Source organism: Colletotrichum phormii, assembly GCF_030913505.1.
Source record: "Colletotrichum phormii strain CBS 102054 chromosome Unknown BDP81scaffold_1, whole genome shotgun sequence".
In the NCBI taxonomy this organism is placed as follows: domain Eukaryota; kingdom Fungi; phylum Ascomycota; class Sordariomycetes; order Glomerellales; family Glomerellaceae; genus Colletotrichum; species Colletotrichum phormii.
Window position 1 is genome coordinate 4,561,793 of NW_026851443.1, and position 16,374 is coordinate 4,578,166.

The 16,374-nt window shown below is 52.3% G+C and overlaps 8 protein-coding genes across 8 annotated transcripts; 3 read left to right on the forward strand and 5 right to left on the reverse strand.

Annotated features, from left to right (window-relative positions):
- Positions 1–1,148: 1,148 nt before the first annotated feature.
- BDP81DRAFT_389235 (Rpp20 subunit of nuclear RNase MRP and P-domain-containing protein) lies at positions 1,149–1,763 on the reverse strand (the record flags this gene model as incomplete). The annotated part of the gene is made up of 2 exons (XM_060587236.1): positions 1,149–1,588; positions 1,658–1,763. The coding sequence occupies 2 exons, from the start codon at positions 1,761–1,763 to the stop codon at positions 1,149–1,151; spliced, it is 546 nt and encodes a 181-aa protein (XP_060452506.1).
- Positions 1,764–2,300: 537 nt separating this feature from the next.
- Positions 2,301–3,458, forward strand: BDP81DRAFT_305992 (RAVE subunit 2/Rogdi; the record flags this gene model as incomplete). The annotated part of the gene is made up of 3 exons (XM_060583232.1): positions 2,301–2,366; positions 2,470–2,655; positions 2,724–3,458. The coding sequence occupies 3 exons, from the start codon at positions 2,301–2,303 to the stop codon at positions 3,456–3,458; spliced, it is 987 nt and encodes a 328-aa protein (XP_060452507.1).
- A 202-nt stretch (positions 3,459–3,660) lies between these two features.
- On the reverse strand, positions 3,661–5,308 carry BDP81DRAFT_21721 (uncharacterized protein). Its single transcript, XM_060582732.1, has 2 exons — positions 4,419–5,308; positions 3,661–4,347 (listed from the first exon to the last, which is right to left on the reverse strand). The coding sequence occupies exons 1-2, from the start codon at positions 4,990–4,992 to the stop codon at positions 3,863–3,865; spliced, it is 1,059 nt and encodes a 352-aa protein (XP_060452508.1). The 5' UTR covers positions 4,993–5,308; the 3' UTR covers positions 3,661–3,862.
- A 911-nt stretch (positions 5,309–6,219) lies between these two features.
- Positions 6,220–6,628, forward strand: BDP81DRAFT_389238 (ATP synthase subunit J; the record flags this gene model as incomplete). The annotated part of the gene is made up of 4 exons (XM_060587237.1): positions 6,220–6,268; positions 6,331–6,360; positions 6,473–6,523; positions 6,579–6,628. The coding sequence occupies 4 exons, from the start codon at positions 6,220–6,222 to the stop codon at positions 6,626–6,628; spliced, it is 180 nt and encodes a 59-aa protein (XP_060452509.1).
- Positions 6,629–7,432: 804 nt separating this feature from the next.
- BDP81DRAFT_305416 (serine hydrolase) lies at positions 7,433–8,371 on the forward strand (the record flags this gene model as incomplete). The annotated part of the gene is made up of 2 exons (XM_060583172.1): positions 7,433–7,520; positions 7,653–8,371. The coding sequence occupies 2 exons, from the start codon at positions 7,433–7,435 to the stop codon at positions 8,369–8,371; spliced, it is 807 nt and encodes a 268-aa protein (XP_060452510.1).
- Positions 8,372–8,469: 98 nt separating this feature from the next.
- On the reverse strand, positions 8,470–9,987 carry BDP81DRAFT_21764 (PCI domain-containing protein). Its single transcript, XM_060582743.1, has 2 exons — positions 9,242–9,987; positions 8,470–9,186 (listed from the first exon to the last, which is right to left on the reverse strand). The coding sequence occupies exons 1-2, from the start codon at positions 9,881–9,883 to the stop codon at positions 8,569–8,571; spliced, it is 1,260 nt and encodes a 419-aa protein (XP_060452511.1). The 5' UTR covers positions 9,884–9,987; the 3' UTR covers positions 8,470–8,568.
- A 1,288-nt stretch (positions 9,988–11,275) lies between these two features.
- On the reverse strand, positions 11,276–12,026 carry BDP81DRAFT_457076 (uncharacterized protein; the record flags this gene model as incomplete). Its single annotated transcript, XM_060593243.1, has 3 exons — positions 11,276–11,405; positions 11,464–11,777; positions 12,006–12,026. The coding sequence occupies 3 exons, from the start codon at positions 12,024–12,026 to the stop codon at positions 11,276–11,278; spliced, it is 465 nt and encodes a 154-aa protein (XP_060452512.1).
- A 750-nt stretch (positions 12,027–12,776) lies between these two features.
- BDP81DRAFT_488030 (short-chain dehydrogenase) lies at positions 12,777–14,301 on the reverse strand (the record flags this gene model as incomplete). The annotated part of the gene is made up of 7 exons (XM_060595236.1): positions 12,777–13,030; positions 13,071–13,181; positions 13,234–13,327; positions 13,382–13,450; positions 13,512–13,692; positions 13,818–14,062; positions 14,224–14,301. 7 exons carry the CDS (start codon positions 14,299–14,301, stop codon positions 12,933–12,935), a joined length of 876 nt encoding a protein of 291 aa, XP_060452513.1. The 3' UTR covers positions 12,777–12,932.
- Between the last annotated feature and the right edge of the window lie 2,073 nt (positions 14,302–16,374).

Here is a 16,374-nt window from a genome sequence, read left to right on the forward strand (position 1 = left end):
AAGCCCCGGAGGCATCGGAATCGCTAGAAGACATCGCGGCATTGAACAAAATGATAATTTTGGTGGTGACAATAAGGAAGAAAACAAAGGTTCAAATGATGTTTCGTCATGTACTCATTGAAGTGCGGAGTAAAAGTGGGTACGATAGTGGGTAGTTCTGGCCTTGGCGTTTTTGACGTTAATCCGCACTCGATGGGATACTTAGGGGGATCTCTAAGTCTTGATGAAGGACTCAGCATAACTTCGGCAGGCAGTTCCGGTTCGGAGTCCATCACAGCTCCGTATTAATATGGCAATCCTCGCCTCCTTCTAGTCTAAACTTTGTTTTGCGAAAATAATTACACTGGTGCCATAGTACGGCGAACTTTTGCCGACTTGAGCTGAGTGAATGACTCGAGAGTTCGTGAGTGATCACCCCGGCTCGCGAAAAGTCCAAAGTCTACGACCGGCTCCCACGGGTCGTCAGTCAACATCGAACGAAGCGAATCCGAATACTTAAAGTCTAAGAAACTCCCCCGATCCAAAATCTACGCGGATCTGTGTCCCAAAGCCGTTGGTGTTAAGCGATCCCGTTGATCCGGCTGAAAGAACCTCTAGAACCTCCTGCCGCTTTCGATCTTAGCGGCATCTGAACATGGAGATCAAGTGCATCTTCGACCTCGTCAGGGGCCAGCGCTTTATTACTAGAGCTATGCATAGGAACATACTCGGTGTTAGTCAGCGGAGCTTTAACTGAGAATTAGCCAACACAGCCGTTGTCTATAAATCCGACGAGTTGATGACATGATCTGGGCCGAATAACTCCGTTCAAACAAGGGGAGATGGTCTTCCATCCTAGAACACACTCAATTTAGGTTTGGTCAATAGATGTATTGAGGCCTAGGGGCCGGGTATCATAAACTCCCACCGGATCCTGCTTTGCGGACTCGAGAAACCACCCAAGACGGCCTGCTGATATCTTGATAACCCAACCATGTCCGAGTACAGAACAAGTATCGTTGTTAGGCCGCGAGTCATAGTGCGTGACCTTTCAGCCAGGCCGGTCCAGCTCGTCCGAACGCCGCCGAAGACCCGGCGCCGAATTGAACTTCATCAATCTCCGCAAGGTTGCAGGGTAGCAAAATGCATATTCAAAGGCTGATAGGGTATCATCGAAGCCTCACAATAACTTCAAGGCAGCTGATCTTCCTCACACGACTTTCGTCCCCGAACCCCTCATCCTCCTCCTTGAGCACAACGTCATCGACCGTGCCCACGGTCTTTGTCCTCACCTCGACCTCGCAATCGCTCTGCTCGGTGAACCACGCCGCAATACTGAGAGCCTTCTCAATGGCCCGGCCGGTGCCGAGCACGATCGCCTCCCCATTTCCTCCTTTGGTGCCATTGTCGCGGTGAAGTAGGTCGATGCGCTGGTTCAGGTTCATGCCCCTCGTCGAGGGCGCGTTGCCTTTGAGGGATTTATCTAGCTGCTTGCGGACGCGTGAGACGGCTGACATGAACGGTGTTGATGCGGACACGTAAATAAGTTGTGATTTTGATGAGTTGGGTTGTTGACAGCGAGGCAGGGCGCGCTTTTGAATCTTGGAGCCTGGGATGGTGTTAGCGCGGAGACTCATTTAGGTGGAGGCTAGATATAGTCATGGACTGAGGGGTTTACCTTCAGGCAGTCGAGGCAATTTGGTCATTGTGGATGATGATTGTCTCTTTGAGGTTGAGTTGTCTTTGCCAGCGTGGCCTTGTGTTGCTGGATGAGTAGGCGCCATGTTAGGGTAGGCCAGCTGTGTGGGTATGAGTCTGAGGCGAATATTTGTTTCTGCCTTGATGATCTTGCGGAGCTTGATAGTACTTATGAGGTGAAGGAGGGTTTTGGGGGGAAAATGAATGAGATGAAGCGTGTATGGATGATCTCAAAGCATAGATCGAGAAGTTTTCTGAGTTCGTGTAGTGTTCTTGTGAGATACGCCGACCTGAAGCTGCAACAAATCATCGAAAAAGATGCTGAACATCCACCAGACGAGAAAAGTGCATAGAGTGGGTCTAGGCCCGTCTGCAGCAGCGGGGCATAGGCGCACCTCCCTTCCGCGAAATCGGTTCGGGCCCAACTTAACAAGGCACCGTGCACCGACCATCCTGGTCCAAAGCCTCCCACAATGACGAGATCCCAGACAGGAGCTTCAAACTGTCCACCATGAGCTAATCGAATGATACCAATTGCCCTGTTGCGGCTGCCTGCGATCCGATCAGCGAACAACGAAGCCTACCAGTAGCTGTCGAAACAGGAGAATACTCGAAGTGACAACATGTCAATAGCAATCTGGCCTCCAGTGGCCCCAGAGGAGTTGATAAAAGGGAAACAGGAATGCCTCGTATGTACCCTCGCCGTCTCTGTTTGCCCCGCGCCGGATTCTCGATCTTGTATTCGCAATCTCGATAGACACAATGCTAATCAGACTCGACCGCCTATCACAGGCCCGCGAGCTAGAATGGATCGTCGTAGAAACACACACGATCCTCAAGGACATCCGCCACGGCCTGCAGGACTGCTACGCTCTCCTGGCCCCAATCGACCCGGGAAGCACTCTCGTCATGAGCACGCAGCGTAACGAGCGCGTAAAGGGGACAGTGACCCGGGTCGGCACGCGCATAATCAAAGGCGTAAGTCTGTATACTGCCGACTACCTCCCCTCTTAAGTGACTACGAACCTGCGGCTAATACCTTCAAGACAATCCACCTCCAGCTCAAAACCCTCCCAACGCAGACCCTGAACCTCGACGCCTCGCACCCAGTCCACATCGCCGCCCTCGAAACGATCCACACCCACCTGACAGAATGCCTCGACCTCCTCTCCCTAACAGACACCCCGACCCCCTCCAACAACCCAACCCAGCTCGCCGCCCAGCTGCGCATCATCGCCGCCTCCTTCAACGAGTCCTCCTCCCTCCTCAAGGGCCCGGCCCTGAACGAAGTCGACCACAGCTGGCAGACCGACTCCTGCCCACCCGTCCATTTCACCCCAGCCCTCGGGCCAAATATCAGCGTCCACCTAGGTCTCCAGGAATCGAGCTTGGTCCTCTGGCTGCGCGCCCTCGAACCCGTCGATTCGCCGGTACACTTTGGCACCAAGCTCGGCCTGGCCTTGGGAACGGTCCGCAGGCTGGAACACGACGAGATGGACCGCCCGTTCCGATTCACGTACAGCACTGTTACGGACGGCGGGCAGAAACACAGACATGGTACGGCGCACCCGAGGAGTAGTGGGAGCAGCCCTAGCGGGTTGGGCACGCCCTCCAGCAATGGCGAGGCTACAGAGGTCTTCGTGAGGGAGAAGGTGCGGGTTGAGAGTCTGCCAGATCCCAATCTGATGTCTCTGTCTGCCAAGTTGGTTGCCTTGGGCCACACGCTGGCCAGCGCAAGAAGGAACCTGGCAGCTGTCATGGGCGAGGAGTTTGACGAGTGAAGCAAGGTCCTTCCCAATCTGTAAATGTAATTCTATACCCCGGAGTTTGGCAGGAAAGTTATTGGGCAAGTTGTCAAGGTTACTGTTTTCAAATTCCTATGTGCTGGTCTTGTTTCCCAGAATTCTGTACACATACAAGTCGCCAAATGGAAACCACTAAAGGTCCAAGATCAAACCAAACCATCTGTCTTCCTGATGTAGGAAACCTAATCCATGAAAGCAATCCACCCCAAAGTTGTCTTCGCTGGCCTGACACACGCTGAGCCACATGTTGGTCAGCGTACCCAGTGTTGGCCGTGTAGACATTGACAAATGAAAGCTGATATGGGCGATATGTAGAAGCATGCGATACGACGCATGGCAGTAACGCGGCTGAGCCGAGAAAGAGTCCGAACCCCCCACGATTACGCCACAGGAGACCAGGGCATCGGGATCAAGATTCTCGACTTCATGCTCTGAATAAGAGGCACAGTCTTGTGGACAGTCTCGCTCCAACCCTCGACGCTCCAGCTCTTCTCGCGGCGGATCTTTCGCTCCTCCAGGTTGGCGAACTGCCACAGGTGGTGAACGGTGTTGAGATCTCCTATCTGCACGAACCAAGCACCGACACCCTCCATGACCTCGCGTCTGGCCTTGAGGCCGCGTCTCCAGTGGGTCTCCCACTCGAGGAGGTTACCGGGGTGTAGAGTGTATGATCGCAGCTCGAAGATACCGCCAAGCTGGCGGGGAGGCGTGGTGGGCCAGAAGGAGAACTCCTGCATGAGAGATGTCTTCTTCGAGGTGATGAGGCTCTTAAGCTTCTTATCGAACTCGGCGAACTCGGGGTGGGAGCCAATGTTGTGGATTGACTCGTGGTAACCCTGGTAGCGCTGGTACTCCCAAATATGGACTGCGAGGCTAATGTTAGCATCATGTGGTTTCGCTTCAGCATAGGGGGTTTTTCTCGGCGAAGTAACATACCAAAGGTATCACAGTCTCCAACTTCGGTTCTCCAGCTTCCCACCAGGTGGACCTTATTCTCGGGTATGGAAGCCATGCGCGGGTACCAGCTACCGACAAGCTTGGTGTACTCCTCGACCTTGTCGGGCTTGACCTCGTGCTGGACGATCGAGTGGACGTACTTGCCTCGGGCGAGGACCTGACTGAAGCTCGCCTCGAGCTGAGCATCGAGCTCGCGACCTTCCTTGGTGCCGTAGATGAGGTTGGTCAAGGGACCGGCCTTGCGCGAAGGCTCCTGGGTGGCCTCGGCCTTCTGTCCTGAAGTAGCACTCACGGATGAGTCCTGGGCGGGCTCAGAGGAGGAGGCAGGGGAGGAGGATTGAGTATACGCACTTGCTTCCCGCTGTTTCTGCTGCTCGATCAACTGCTCTCGGAACTGCTTCGATTTGTCGTTGAAGGAGGCGACGCTCTTGGGCGCGGCGCTGACGTCGGCCATGGAGGGCACCTTGAGCTGCTGGCTCGTGGAGCTGAATGCTCGCAGCGCGGAACGCGGGGTCGCCGCGCCGGCTGCTCGCACCAATCGCTGGCTCAGCATCTTTGCCTTTGGTGGTTTTGGGGGGATTGGGCAAAGAAGGATGTTTTGGAGAAGGTAGGTAGGTGGGATGAAGAGGTGTCTGGTGACCAAGAGGTGTCGTTTCTTCTTCTGCTTGAGCCAAGGGACGTTTTGTCTACTCAAACAAAGGTGACAAAACGTGCTCTTTGTTCAGCAAGAACAAGCCTCTGGTATGGGATGTGAAGGAGGAAGGAGAGCGAGTTCGATACGTCTCGACCGGTAAGAAGCAGGAAGCACCCGAGAGCAGGGGTTTATCACAGAACGGGAAGCAAGTCGGCGTGCGGAAAGGGCGTTTGGAGGCGGCGGCGGCGGACGGACTGTTGGTACGCTGGTAAGTGGTGGTAGTAGCAACCTATGCGTAGGTAGCGGTTAGGTGTCAAGGTGGTGGTGGTGGTCTCGCCCGTGCTTGGAGTAACAGTCTAGGCTAATGGGATGGATATAATTGGATGAGTAGAGGAGGTCGGGCTACAACCGTGCAACAATGGTGTGTGTCTCTCGTTGTCTGCAGATTCCCCCGCACTTTCTGGCAAGGTGAAGGCGGTTGCAGTAGACTGTAGAGGAGGAAAAGGAGACAGCTTCAGGAGGTGTCTGGGTATGTGTGTGGCAGGGACAAGATGAATGTGACACAAGGGAGGAGATGTTTAGCTTGCTACACTACGAGTTCGGGGTCTGGCACCACCACCACGCCAATCCCCTCAAGTCCAACTCAGCCCCCAGAACCTGGGGAAAGCTGTCGCCGCGGCCTGCCACGGCACGGGGGAACGGGTGCGGGCGAGCGAAGCTGAAGCTTGCTAAGGTCACGGGTGGGTACGTATCGCCTCCAAATGCGCCCAGATGCGGAGAAACGTCGAATGATGTCACATGAGAGCCGGGGTAGAAAGGAAGGTGGATCCATCCGACTGGACCTTGACCAGATGCGCGGACAAATATTACTGCGGTATTCCGATCCGGCTCTTTCCCCGGCAAAACCTGAAAGAGAGTGGCCAGTGCCCAGACAGTACCAGAAACGGACGATGCTCCACTTGTTCTCGTCTGTCGCGGCTATAGCCTCAGGCCACAGTTTGCTCGGCTACGGGTCCAGCCGCCGAAACCGAAAGCTCAATCGGAGGAAAAAGGCTCGTTTTGATAGCTTCACATCGAACCTCCGAATACCGCCTGCCATTTAGACCCTTCAATCTCCCCCCTGCAACCCCCATCACAACCGTCAAGATGTCCTGGCTCGGAGCTCGCGCACTCAAGAAGTACCCCACGCCCGTCCGTACGTATTTCTCGACGACTGTCACCGTGTCTTCGTCGCGCAATTGCTAACATCCCTTACAGTTAAGCCGATGGCGCCTTTCTTCGCTGCCGGTATGTCCGAGTTCCCCGATCAACACTGAATCTCGAGCGAAACCAATTGCGATAAACGAGAGAACGCGAAGAACAGCGACGTGGAGCGCGGCAGGTGCTAATATCCCGACAGGTCTGGTCATTGCCTACGGCATCAACTCCGCCCAGAACGCCATGATGAAGTGTACGTCGCGCCAACGAAGACCTTCCAAAGGACGCATACTAATTTTGTTACATAGCCGACGAGTGGAAGAACGATGCCCGCAACCCCCTCGCCAAGAAGCATTAAGTTCGCAATGGAATAGTCCGAGCTATGCGGGGAGATGGCCGAGCAGTTGGGAAACGTGTCGAGGATATAGACCCGCCAACGAGTATTCTTCATGGACGCTGTATCATAGACGCACGGCTCGCCTTCAATTGAGCTGTTGTACTAATGTACTGATGCCACACGTGTCATAATAATCGGGAACTCCGAGGGCTCTTTGCCTTTTACGTGTGTGAATGCGTCATCATGGCCAATGTCTGCAATGCTTTACTTTTGGATGACTATGGCACGGCACCTGCTACACCTCTGGATTGAGATGGGAGATCCCAAAATCGAAATGCAAGAGGGGCGGTCGTCAACATTGTGATTGAGTTGCGGCATCGCAGAGTAAGGCTCGGACGGACGGCTTGTGTATCACGTGACAATATCAAGCCAACAACGCTGCGGTTAAAGATGCCAGAAGGCATTGGCAAGTACCGTACAGTCCTAGACTGTGATAAAGTTGGATTTCTCTGTAGAAGACTTGATCGGACTTCCAGGAGTACTTCAATCGGTTATTGTGGTCCCATTGCTTATCGCCGTCTCAATTCCTCTTCTTTTCGGCGAAGAGTCAACTGTGGATTTATCAGTATCCACTTCCGTCTGTCACTGAACACCTCGACTTCAATTCGCCCTTTGAGCTACATCATAGTCACCTTAGACCCACACATGATAACTTCACTTCCCTTGCGTCTTAGAGCTGTTGACTCTGTCACCAGACTTTCCCAATTTTCTTCCAAGAGCAGTAATAATACCCACTCACATTTCAGCCATATTTTCATCTGCAAAATGTCGACGACAGCAGGCTCAGCCCCGAATGGCTCAACGGCGAAGAAACCCAACGGAAAGAAGGAGATCAAAATTCTTATGCTCCACGGTAAGATATGTGTCCTGTTCTTATGCTTCTTTAGGGAACGCCGAATGGGCCGTCTAGGGCCAACCGGTCACAACATTTCTTCACCCATGACCCCTCCACAGAATATAATCAAACCCTCACTAACACTCCAAGGCTACACCCAATCCGGGCCCCTCTTCCGCTCAAAAACCCGCGCTCTAGAGAAACTCATCGCAAAGTCCCTGGTCCCCTTCAACCTCGTTCCAACCCTCTTCTACCCCACCGGACCATCACAGCTCTCCCCGCGCGACATCCCAGGCTTCGTCCCGGACGAGTCCGCCAACGGCGAGGACCAGGAAATCGACGCTTGGGCCTGGTGGCGCAAGGACGAGTCCTCGGGCTCCTACCGCTTCCTGGACCAGGGCATCTCCACCGTCGCCGACGCGGTCCGCGAGGCCGGCGGTGTCGACGGCGTGGTGGGCTTCAGTCAGGGCGGTGCCTTTGCCGCGCTCCTGGCGGCGATCTTGGAGGGGCCGCACCGCGATGAGAAGATGCCGGAAGACCTGAAGGCTTCTTCTCTGGCGTTGAGAGAGGCTAATGGTGGTCGACCGTTCAAGTTTGCGGCTATTTACTCTGGTTTCTTTGCGCCGCCCACGGAGTTGGCGTGGGCGTACGAGCCCAAGATCAAGACGCCTACGCTGCACTTCCTTGGTAGCTTGGACACCGTGGTTGAGGAGTCAAGGAGTCAGGGGCTTGTGGACCGATGCGAAGAGCCGATGGTTGTTGTCCACCCTGGTGGGCATTACGTGCCCATCACCAAGGAGTGGGCTATGCCTCTTATCGGCTTCATCAAGAAGATTTCCGACGAGGAGGCAGCGAAGAGCAACATTTAGATGTAATGACACACCAACTGACGAGCGAACTGTTTGGGTGGGGATATACTCGGGGACATTAGAGGGCATTGGATCATCATAGGATAGACCGAATCATGTTTTACACATCCCAGCCTGGTTCATTGCCTTCGTCTAAGATAGTGTTCTACAATTACACGCCGTAACTCATGCCGAAACCCCGGCAACCACCCGGACGTCTAATGCGCCTTAGTAGACTTTCCCTTGCCCGACTTGGACGCGCCAGGCTGAATGTTGGCCATCATCTCCTCCTTGGTAATGAGATGATCGATCCGCTCGAGGTGGCCCAACAAGCTCTTCATGTTGGAGCTCCACTCGTTCAAGATATCGTCTGCATCTCTGGGCTTCGCAAAGCTCACAATACGCGCAGGGCGATCGATCTTGGCGTAGATAGTCTTGGAAGTGACCAGCTCGCTGATGTACTTCTCCGTCTCGTCTTCGGTGAGATCCAGCAGCTGGGTGAGGCGCTGGGTCTGGATACGGGTGTAGTACTTGGCGACCACACGGACGTTGTGCTCGATGACTCTCTTGCGGAGATCCAGCCAGCGCTGGTGCGCCTTCTCGTCGTCCGACTGGCCGGTTTGGGCGTCGAAGACATCAGTCTCGCACAGGTGGGGGCCGAAGGTCTTCGCAACCTCTGGCCAGCGCATGAGCTCGTGGACTGTGAAAAGCTTGAGGAGCTCGGCTTCCTGAGTGACTTGGCTGATTCTGGAATCCTTCTGGATTCTGTGCAGAAGATCGTGCTGCTCGTTGTCGTGAGGTGCAAGAATGACGAAGTAGATGATGCGTTGAAGAACCTACAAATTCTTGGTAAGCACGTGTTTCTGCCATAATGGAAAGATTGGAACTTACGGGGTGAAGCTTCTTGGGGTCTTCCTCGACTGCCTCGGTGTCCAGAACCTGGCGGTAGTGCTTGCAGACGTCGAGGTACTTGTCGTCATGCTTCGCAAGGATGATCTGTTGCTCGTAGTAACGAAGCTTCAGGTCTGTTGTGTCATCCTCCTTCTCTTCGGGGACTTCCTCGCCTCTCGCCTTCTTCTTCTCACGCTCCTTCTTCTCCTTCTCCAGCTGCTCGGGGGTCTTCTTCGGCTTTCGCGACAGGTATCGGGTGCTGATCTTCCTGCTCAGGATTTGTGCCTGGGTCCAGTCGCCGACCTCAATGCAGAGTGAGACTTGTGCGAGGATGAATTCGGTCTTCTCCCTTCGGTCCATAGATCCGAATGTCTCAACCTGGAGCTCGCAGAGAATGTCTGTCGCCGCCTTAAGGTCGCCCTGCTCTTTCTTGATATCGGACAGAGTCTTGGTGACACGCGCGCGCTCGACTTCGACAAAGATCTTTCCCTCGGTGACCGTCCGCAGTGTCTCGATAACGGTGAGCTTGGTTTCGAGGTTCGGGGTAGAGTCGAGGAAGCTCATGACCGCCTGGACCATCTTCGTAATAGCTTGCTTGAGCTGTCCATGCTTCTTCGAGAGAATCAGGACCTGCTCGTTCATCAAGCTCCAGTCTCCGGCATTCTTGGTGATGTTGACGATGGCGATGAGTATACGCGATGTCGATGCAAGATCTGAGGACTGCGCTCCGTTAGCATGTCGGCGTCTGGGGAAGGGAGGGGTATGTTGCTCACCTGGCGGGTCTGCTTCTCTAGGACGCTCAGCTTCTCGATGGCGGCGGAAATTTCGCTCTGTTCAGATATCAGTATTCAATGCATGGCCATGTCAATTCTGGGCTCCAGTCCGCACCTTCGCGAGCTTCTCTGCCTCCGGGATCTGCTTGTCCGTCTCCTTCGAGAAGTCCTTCTCGGGCTTCAAGGCGGCCTCCGACATTCTGGGCAAGACTTCGAGTATTTATCTGTACTGAAGGTAAAGACGAGGGTTCAGGTCGGAATCGTGGGAGCGTTGAATTTGCAGGTTGCGAGGTCGTCGGTTGGGAAGGTGAGGCTGATTTGTTTGTTTGTTAGAATCGAAGGCTCCCGCAGCTACGCAACATGCTCGTGCCTACCTGACCTCACCCTGGCCACCGTAGTGCTCAGGTACCCGGATTAGGTAAGGCGGGGCAGAGCTGGCACGGAGGGACGTACCTTTTCCCGGCCCTGCCTTCCCGCTTCCATCGATGGTCTGTGCGTGCTGGCTCTTCTCTATGAGTGTCGATTCAGCCGTTGTTTCCTTCTTTTTTTTTTTGCTCTTGTTCTTGGTCGACGCATAGATAGTATCCTTGCGAACAAGTTAGTATTTAATATTGAGGAGTAATTGTTTAAGATCGAAGGCTTCAGTGGTTCACTCTTCATAGGCTTCGTACCTAGGAAATGAGGAGGATTCGTTTGGCCAGATTACGACATGAGTTGAATTAGAAGTCGTCTTGCTAAGGTAAGTAGGGAAGGTAGCTAGCTCGCCTTACCTAGGTACCCAAACTCACTGCAACTTGCGTGTACCGTTGAACATATTTATTGACATTTCGGTTCGCTTTCAGAAGACTGTAGATTCCGTGGCTTCGACGAGCTATAGGCCCCCTTATCACATGAGAACATCATTATCCCAACATTCGAATTATGTATACTCCTTAATCTCAGCTCTCCCAAATAGCCTACATGGCTTGACATGGAGAAGATTACACACGGCGATAATCTAGTCACGTCCATAATTCCAGAATATGTTTCGTCCACGGATGTTCACCCGTTGAGGTGCAACGTGTCTAAGCCTACCTTGAGGCAGTACGCACGAACGCAGATGCGCGGGATCCGCGGGGCTCGCGTGAGAGTCAGGCAAAAGCGGTTGTATTCCTTGCTCGAGATTTCGCCTGATCCAGATTTTATGCTTGGGAACAAGTTATGTAGTATATTAAAACATTATAGGTACTAGAAAGGCTCTAAGCTATGGACGAAGCTTCTTTTAAGGGTTGACAGGTGGGGGAGTGCTGTCAATGACAATCGTCGTAGGGTTGACCTGGTTGCAGAGCAAGTCTCCGAGGCCGCCGGCGTGGCAGTAGGTGAAAACATCACCCTCGCCCCAGTAACCGAATCTGAACGCCCATGTTAGTTCGCCGTTGTTCTCAAGTCTTTTCAGTGGAAATTACTTACGCAAGGCCGAGCTCGTGGTAGATGCGGAGCGCAAATTCGGTCTCCTTGCCCTGACGGATCGTGAAGCGGTACTTGGACTCGCCGCAGGTGATGACATCCGAAGGAACACCGGTCGCGCCCTGGCAGGCAAGATCCGTGGCGTCGTCTCCAGAGAGAAGGAAGCTAACGTTGGTCACTGTGCCGTTTTGCTGCTTGCGAACGGAGAGGTCGGCGATGTCGATGCTCTCGGAAGGCAGAGGTGCCTCAGTCTCCTGGGGCGCCGGGGCAGCGATGGCAGCAACGCCGAAGACGGCAGCAACAGTAGCGAAAGTGAACTTTATTTTGCAAGTTATAGTCGGTCTTTGATGATGTTTGACGATAGTAAGAAGAGTTGAGATTCTGTGGCAAAACTAGTAATGTATTTGAGGGTAGGGACACTAGCCAGGAAGAGGCTGCGTGGTAGTTAATTATATACTCGCGATGGACTCCAGATACTGGAGCATACGATCATCATCGCCAAGTCGGGTTGGTCGGACAAGCGAGGTTGGTGATTTCGACGTCACCGTCGCTTGGGAGGTGACCATTGTGTGGGGAATGCCTGTCCGGCAGATCCCAAAATGGCTGCGTTCTCGGAAAGGAAACTATGGCAGTATTGGAAGTAGGTACACACGAACGACTGGAAATTCTGTCTCACTCTCAACTGCCCCCCTCTCAAAGGGGTTGTATCATGGGTAATGCTAGAAATAGCACATGAGATGAACTGTTCAATTCTCCACATCGATCATGAACTTTAATTTGACCAGGGCACCAATATCAGAACTTGCGTGAAACGGTTATCTAGTGAAGACCGTTGTACTCGCATTTGACTGGTAAAACTTGGTACTGAGCAGCTAAAATCAGCGGCGCTTACAGGGACTCCGGGAGGCAAACAAGTCCGGAAAAGCGAGAGAGCGCATGAGAGTGAAAGCCGGAAGACATGAAAGCTAACCCTCAACAGAGGAAGCAACGTTGTTTTGCTGCGCTGGTAGTCACATCGGGCAGTTAAAATGTGGGCAAAATGACCACCGATCTTCTCGTATTACCGCCAAGACCAGTGTGGTGTTTTTGATGCGGCAATGACCGCAACGGGCCACTCCCCATTGTAAAGTCCCCAAATTACCCGAGGGTTCCAGCTTCCATGGCTCGCTCATGTATCAATGCCAGCTGCAAAATTCTTAAATCCGGCTGACAGTTCCTCCAGATCGCACAACATCCCAGTTGAACTTTCGGAGATTTTCAGCCTCTTTTTCGCAATGACGTCCGGTTTGGAAGAGTTGAGACATTGGTGGCAAGACCTCCATTCTGTTGGTTTCCTCTCACCGCCAAAATATGTGTTAAACCCCGGACAGCACACGCTTCACCAAATTCAAATTGCATTGATTCCTGCTCTATTCTTCATATCCAGTGCCCCCAAGGCTTTCTTATTCCGATTCAGCGCACAACAAACAACGTCAACAAACAACGACAATGGCCGGGATTCCACATGGGAAACCCATAGTCAAGATATTCCGCTTGACGGCTTCGCCCAACTCCACCCAAGCCCATAGGACTGTGGTTTGTGAATGTATGAACCACGCAGTCCTTCTCACACGTGCCCAAGTAAGGCTGAATCTGAGCGTCACACCATTCCCAATATTGGCCACCCAACTCAGGATCCAAGATATCTTTCCCAGCGTTTTCTTTTTTCCCGAATGGGGAAACTGTGCTTGAAGTCAGCGATGGACTCCCACAATCTCGTTCTTCTTTACGTACCCCATCCACCGCTGTATTCCATAGTGATGGACTGGTCAAGCCCAGCAAACAGCTCCGTGTAGGCACCGTTCTTCGGTGGGTGCGAAATGAGTTTCTTCTTCGTGTCAGTAACTTATTGTGCTGCTCTCATGCGAGGCAAAAAACTTACAAACGCTGCCAACTGGACTTTCGGCATGTTCTGCTGAAGGTTGGTAACAAAGTTGCCGGGGTTCAAAGACTGTTAGAGCCAGATTATTAGACACTGTCTTACGCTCACCCAGGCAAATAGAAATACTTGCCAAGCTTATGATTCCGCTTGTCTTCACTCGGCGAGCATATTCTGCTGCCTGAAGAACATTTCCCGCCTTGCTTCTTGAATACTTGCTCCAAATACCTTCCTCTTTATGATAGTACATGTTGGAGAAGTCGATTGCTGGTCGAGCTGCTCCGTCCGCAGCGCTAGAGGACACCCAGATAACCCTCACTGAGTTTGGTCCGATGTCTTGGCGGTATGCTGTAATAGGGGCGTCAACAGCTTCGTTAGAAGATGGTGGGCAATGTTGTTGATCCCCAGTTGCAGCTAGTATCCCTGCACAGTCTTCGACCCCTGAGGAGGAACCATCACACCAGCGTTGTTCCTGAGCACATCAAGTCGATTCTCTCTCTCGAGGAACTCCTGGGCAGTTGAGTTGATAGTAGTCAAGTTATCGAGCTCGAGCTTCAGAAATATCATGTCTCCGCTGGACCCCGGATGCGCGGCCTTGATCCCGTGGGTGACAGCTTGGGTTTTGGACTGGCTTCGAGCTGCCAGCCATATCTTGGCGTTCCTTTGGTATAGAATCTTCACGAGCTATGTGCCAATGCCGCCCGAGGCTCCAGTGATAAGGAAAGCCTGCCGAGTGATAGGTTAGTTTCGAAGCAACAGGGGGAACAAGAGCAGCGATGGAGACATAGGTTTCTTGAAAATAGCTCTTTGAACAGTACAGAGGGGGGAATGTGGAATTGCCTTGCCTTTCCAAACTGATCAGGCAGGTTCTCCTCGGTCAGAGGAGGCTTGTGGGGGCTGATGGTGCTGCATCGGACACTCATGTTGTGTTCTTGGATCATGGAAGCTGTAAGAAATGCGGACTGTGGTGGGCCTGGGCTGTGTACTGGTGCTCTGATCAGTGCCAAGGTATGTAGAGAGGTGACATAAATAATGCTCACATGGAGTCCCTACATTTACTTTTTCATATAGGAGGAGCCGTGATGGCACCCTGAGTGCGGTGTGCTCGGGTCTGGGCTCCGCCGTTGCTTTGAGGATTTCAGGAACTAGAAGACCGCGTTTCAGTCTCCACCCGAGTCCACAAGATCCGCGCGGAGTTGCGGGAATCTGCGGCAGCACTTACATCTATGCTGCCTTTCCCCCTACCTGGGATCGTTTGCGGAAACCTTTGCTTCTCTCAACAGATTAGATTGAATAACAGTTTGGAGCGCTAGGGCGTGCCTTTGACTCATAGGTAAGGCTACATTGATCACTCAAGCAAGGGTCTCCCGAGTCTCTGGGCTACGCCCGGGGCTGAATCGAGCATGTCTTAGTGACAGACGTCAAGTAACGTGTAACGGACGTCCTTGAGACAGTGCTTATTCAACCCGAATACGAGTTTGCTTTGAAGTTTCTGCGGGTGATATGGTAGTATCTTTCAAGTTTAAATCTAAGGTAGATCAATGCTCGCGGAAGAACCGACAAGCAACAAGCGACAAAGTCGCAAAACTTGATTGAATATGCCGAAATTTCCTCCACGACGATCGCATCCGAAGACTCGGACTGGCTGTAAAACGTACAAGAGACGAAAAGTCAAGGTGTGTGAGCATTTTCTCAACTTTTGGTCTCACCTAAGGCGGCTCTGAAAAATTGCTGTGTTCAGAGGTGGCTGAAAACTTTGCTTTCGGCATCCTCGGGCAACTAGACGAGACAAGCCCCGATCAGAACGTAGCTAAAAATTTGGGAACAGTGCGATGAACAGAGGCCAAGCTGTAGAAATTGTACTACGAGAGAGACAGTCTGTCTCTTTCCGTCTTCTGTGCTCACAGGTGCAGCCATCTCGCCTCCGAATTCTCTAGGATCTACGAACTTGTTAGACCTCGAGCTTCTTCACCATTTCTGTAATTTTACTACACTCACTTTGTCGAATGACTTCCTACTCCAAGATTTCTGGCGTCTGAATGCCGTAAGGTTAGGACTTCAGCACGAGGACCTGATGCGAGGCGTTCTATCCTTGACAGCATCACATCTTGCGAACCTCTGCCCGCATAGAAAACACTACATGTTAGAGAGGTCGGTGTGCTACTACGAGATGTCCCTCGGCGGGTTGATAGGTTTGGAGGAAGATGAAAAAGGACTGAAACGAGGGGACCAGCTCATTCACTCATTAATGTCGACTTACATCGGTATTTTGCCCGCAAGCCTCCAGCCATGGAGATCATTTCCTTGCTTACACTCAAACTGCCTTTAGTTCTCAGCAATCCTCGAGACCACAGCCACTCACCTTTCGATGCAGCGCTTCACTCAACGCAACTTCAACAATCAAAACAACAAGCAAAACAAACAACTGCCAGAAATCTGCCCTCAATCAATTCAACTTCGAGGCTGAAGTTGATTGTATAAGTTGGCTGGATTAATAGATGTTCCAGTGCCGTAATTCTGCTGACTACACCCCTGTTAAGGTCTGAGATGCTGATTACCCCCTGCTGATACCTATATTCTATTGTGTTGAGTAGAGTTTTCTCCCCCTGAATTCCCCTTACCAGAGAGCTCCTTTTCTCTTCCTCCCTCCTCTTTTACCTAGTCCACTCTGTCTTCCTCCTTCTACTGTTAATATAATTAATATTATAATTACTCTATTAATATCTAATGCTCTCTTACTCCTTCGTTAATCCCGAACTATTACCGTACAAGTTTAAGTAGCTAAATCTGTGACTAATATACCATTGTATCTAGATATTGTCACGGGCTGGAGCCCGGTTGAGATCTCCGGCCTTGTGTTACGAGCAGGACAAGGCAACCAACTGTGGCACAAAGCAAAAGCTTCGATAATGATGACTCCGGCATCATTGTCCCTTGTTCTGCATTATATAGCTACGCGCCCACAGTGACAAGTTGCGGCGGGCGTAACACCTTGT

What these genes read in the sequence shown, in the direction of transcription:
- BDP81DRAFT_21721 (XM_060582732.1), bottom strand. Translation starts at nt 4,992, where the DNA reads ATGCTGAGCCAGCGATTGGTGCGAGCAGCCGGCGCGGCGACCCCGCGT. An exon ending in TGGAGACTGTGATACCTTTG is followed by an intron (nt 4,348 to 4,418) that starts GTATGTTACTTC and finishes TTAGCCTCGCAG; the next exon opens with TCCATATTTGGGAGTACCAG.
- BDP81DRAFT_21764 (XM_060582743.1), bottom strand. Translation starts at nt 9,883, where the DNA reads ATGAACGAGCAGGTCCTGATTCTCTCGAAGAAGCATGGACAGCTCAAG. An exon ending in ACCCCAAGAAGCTTCACCCC is followed by an intron (nt 9,187 to 9,241) that starts GTAAGTTCCAAT and finishes AAGAATTTGTAG; the next exon opens with GTTCTTCAACGCATCATCTA.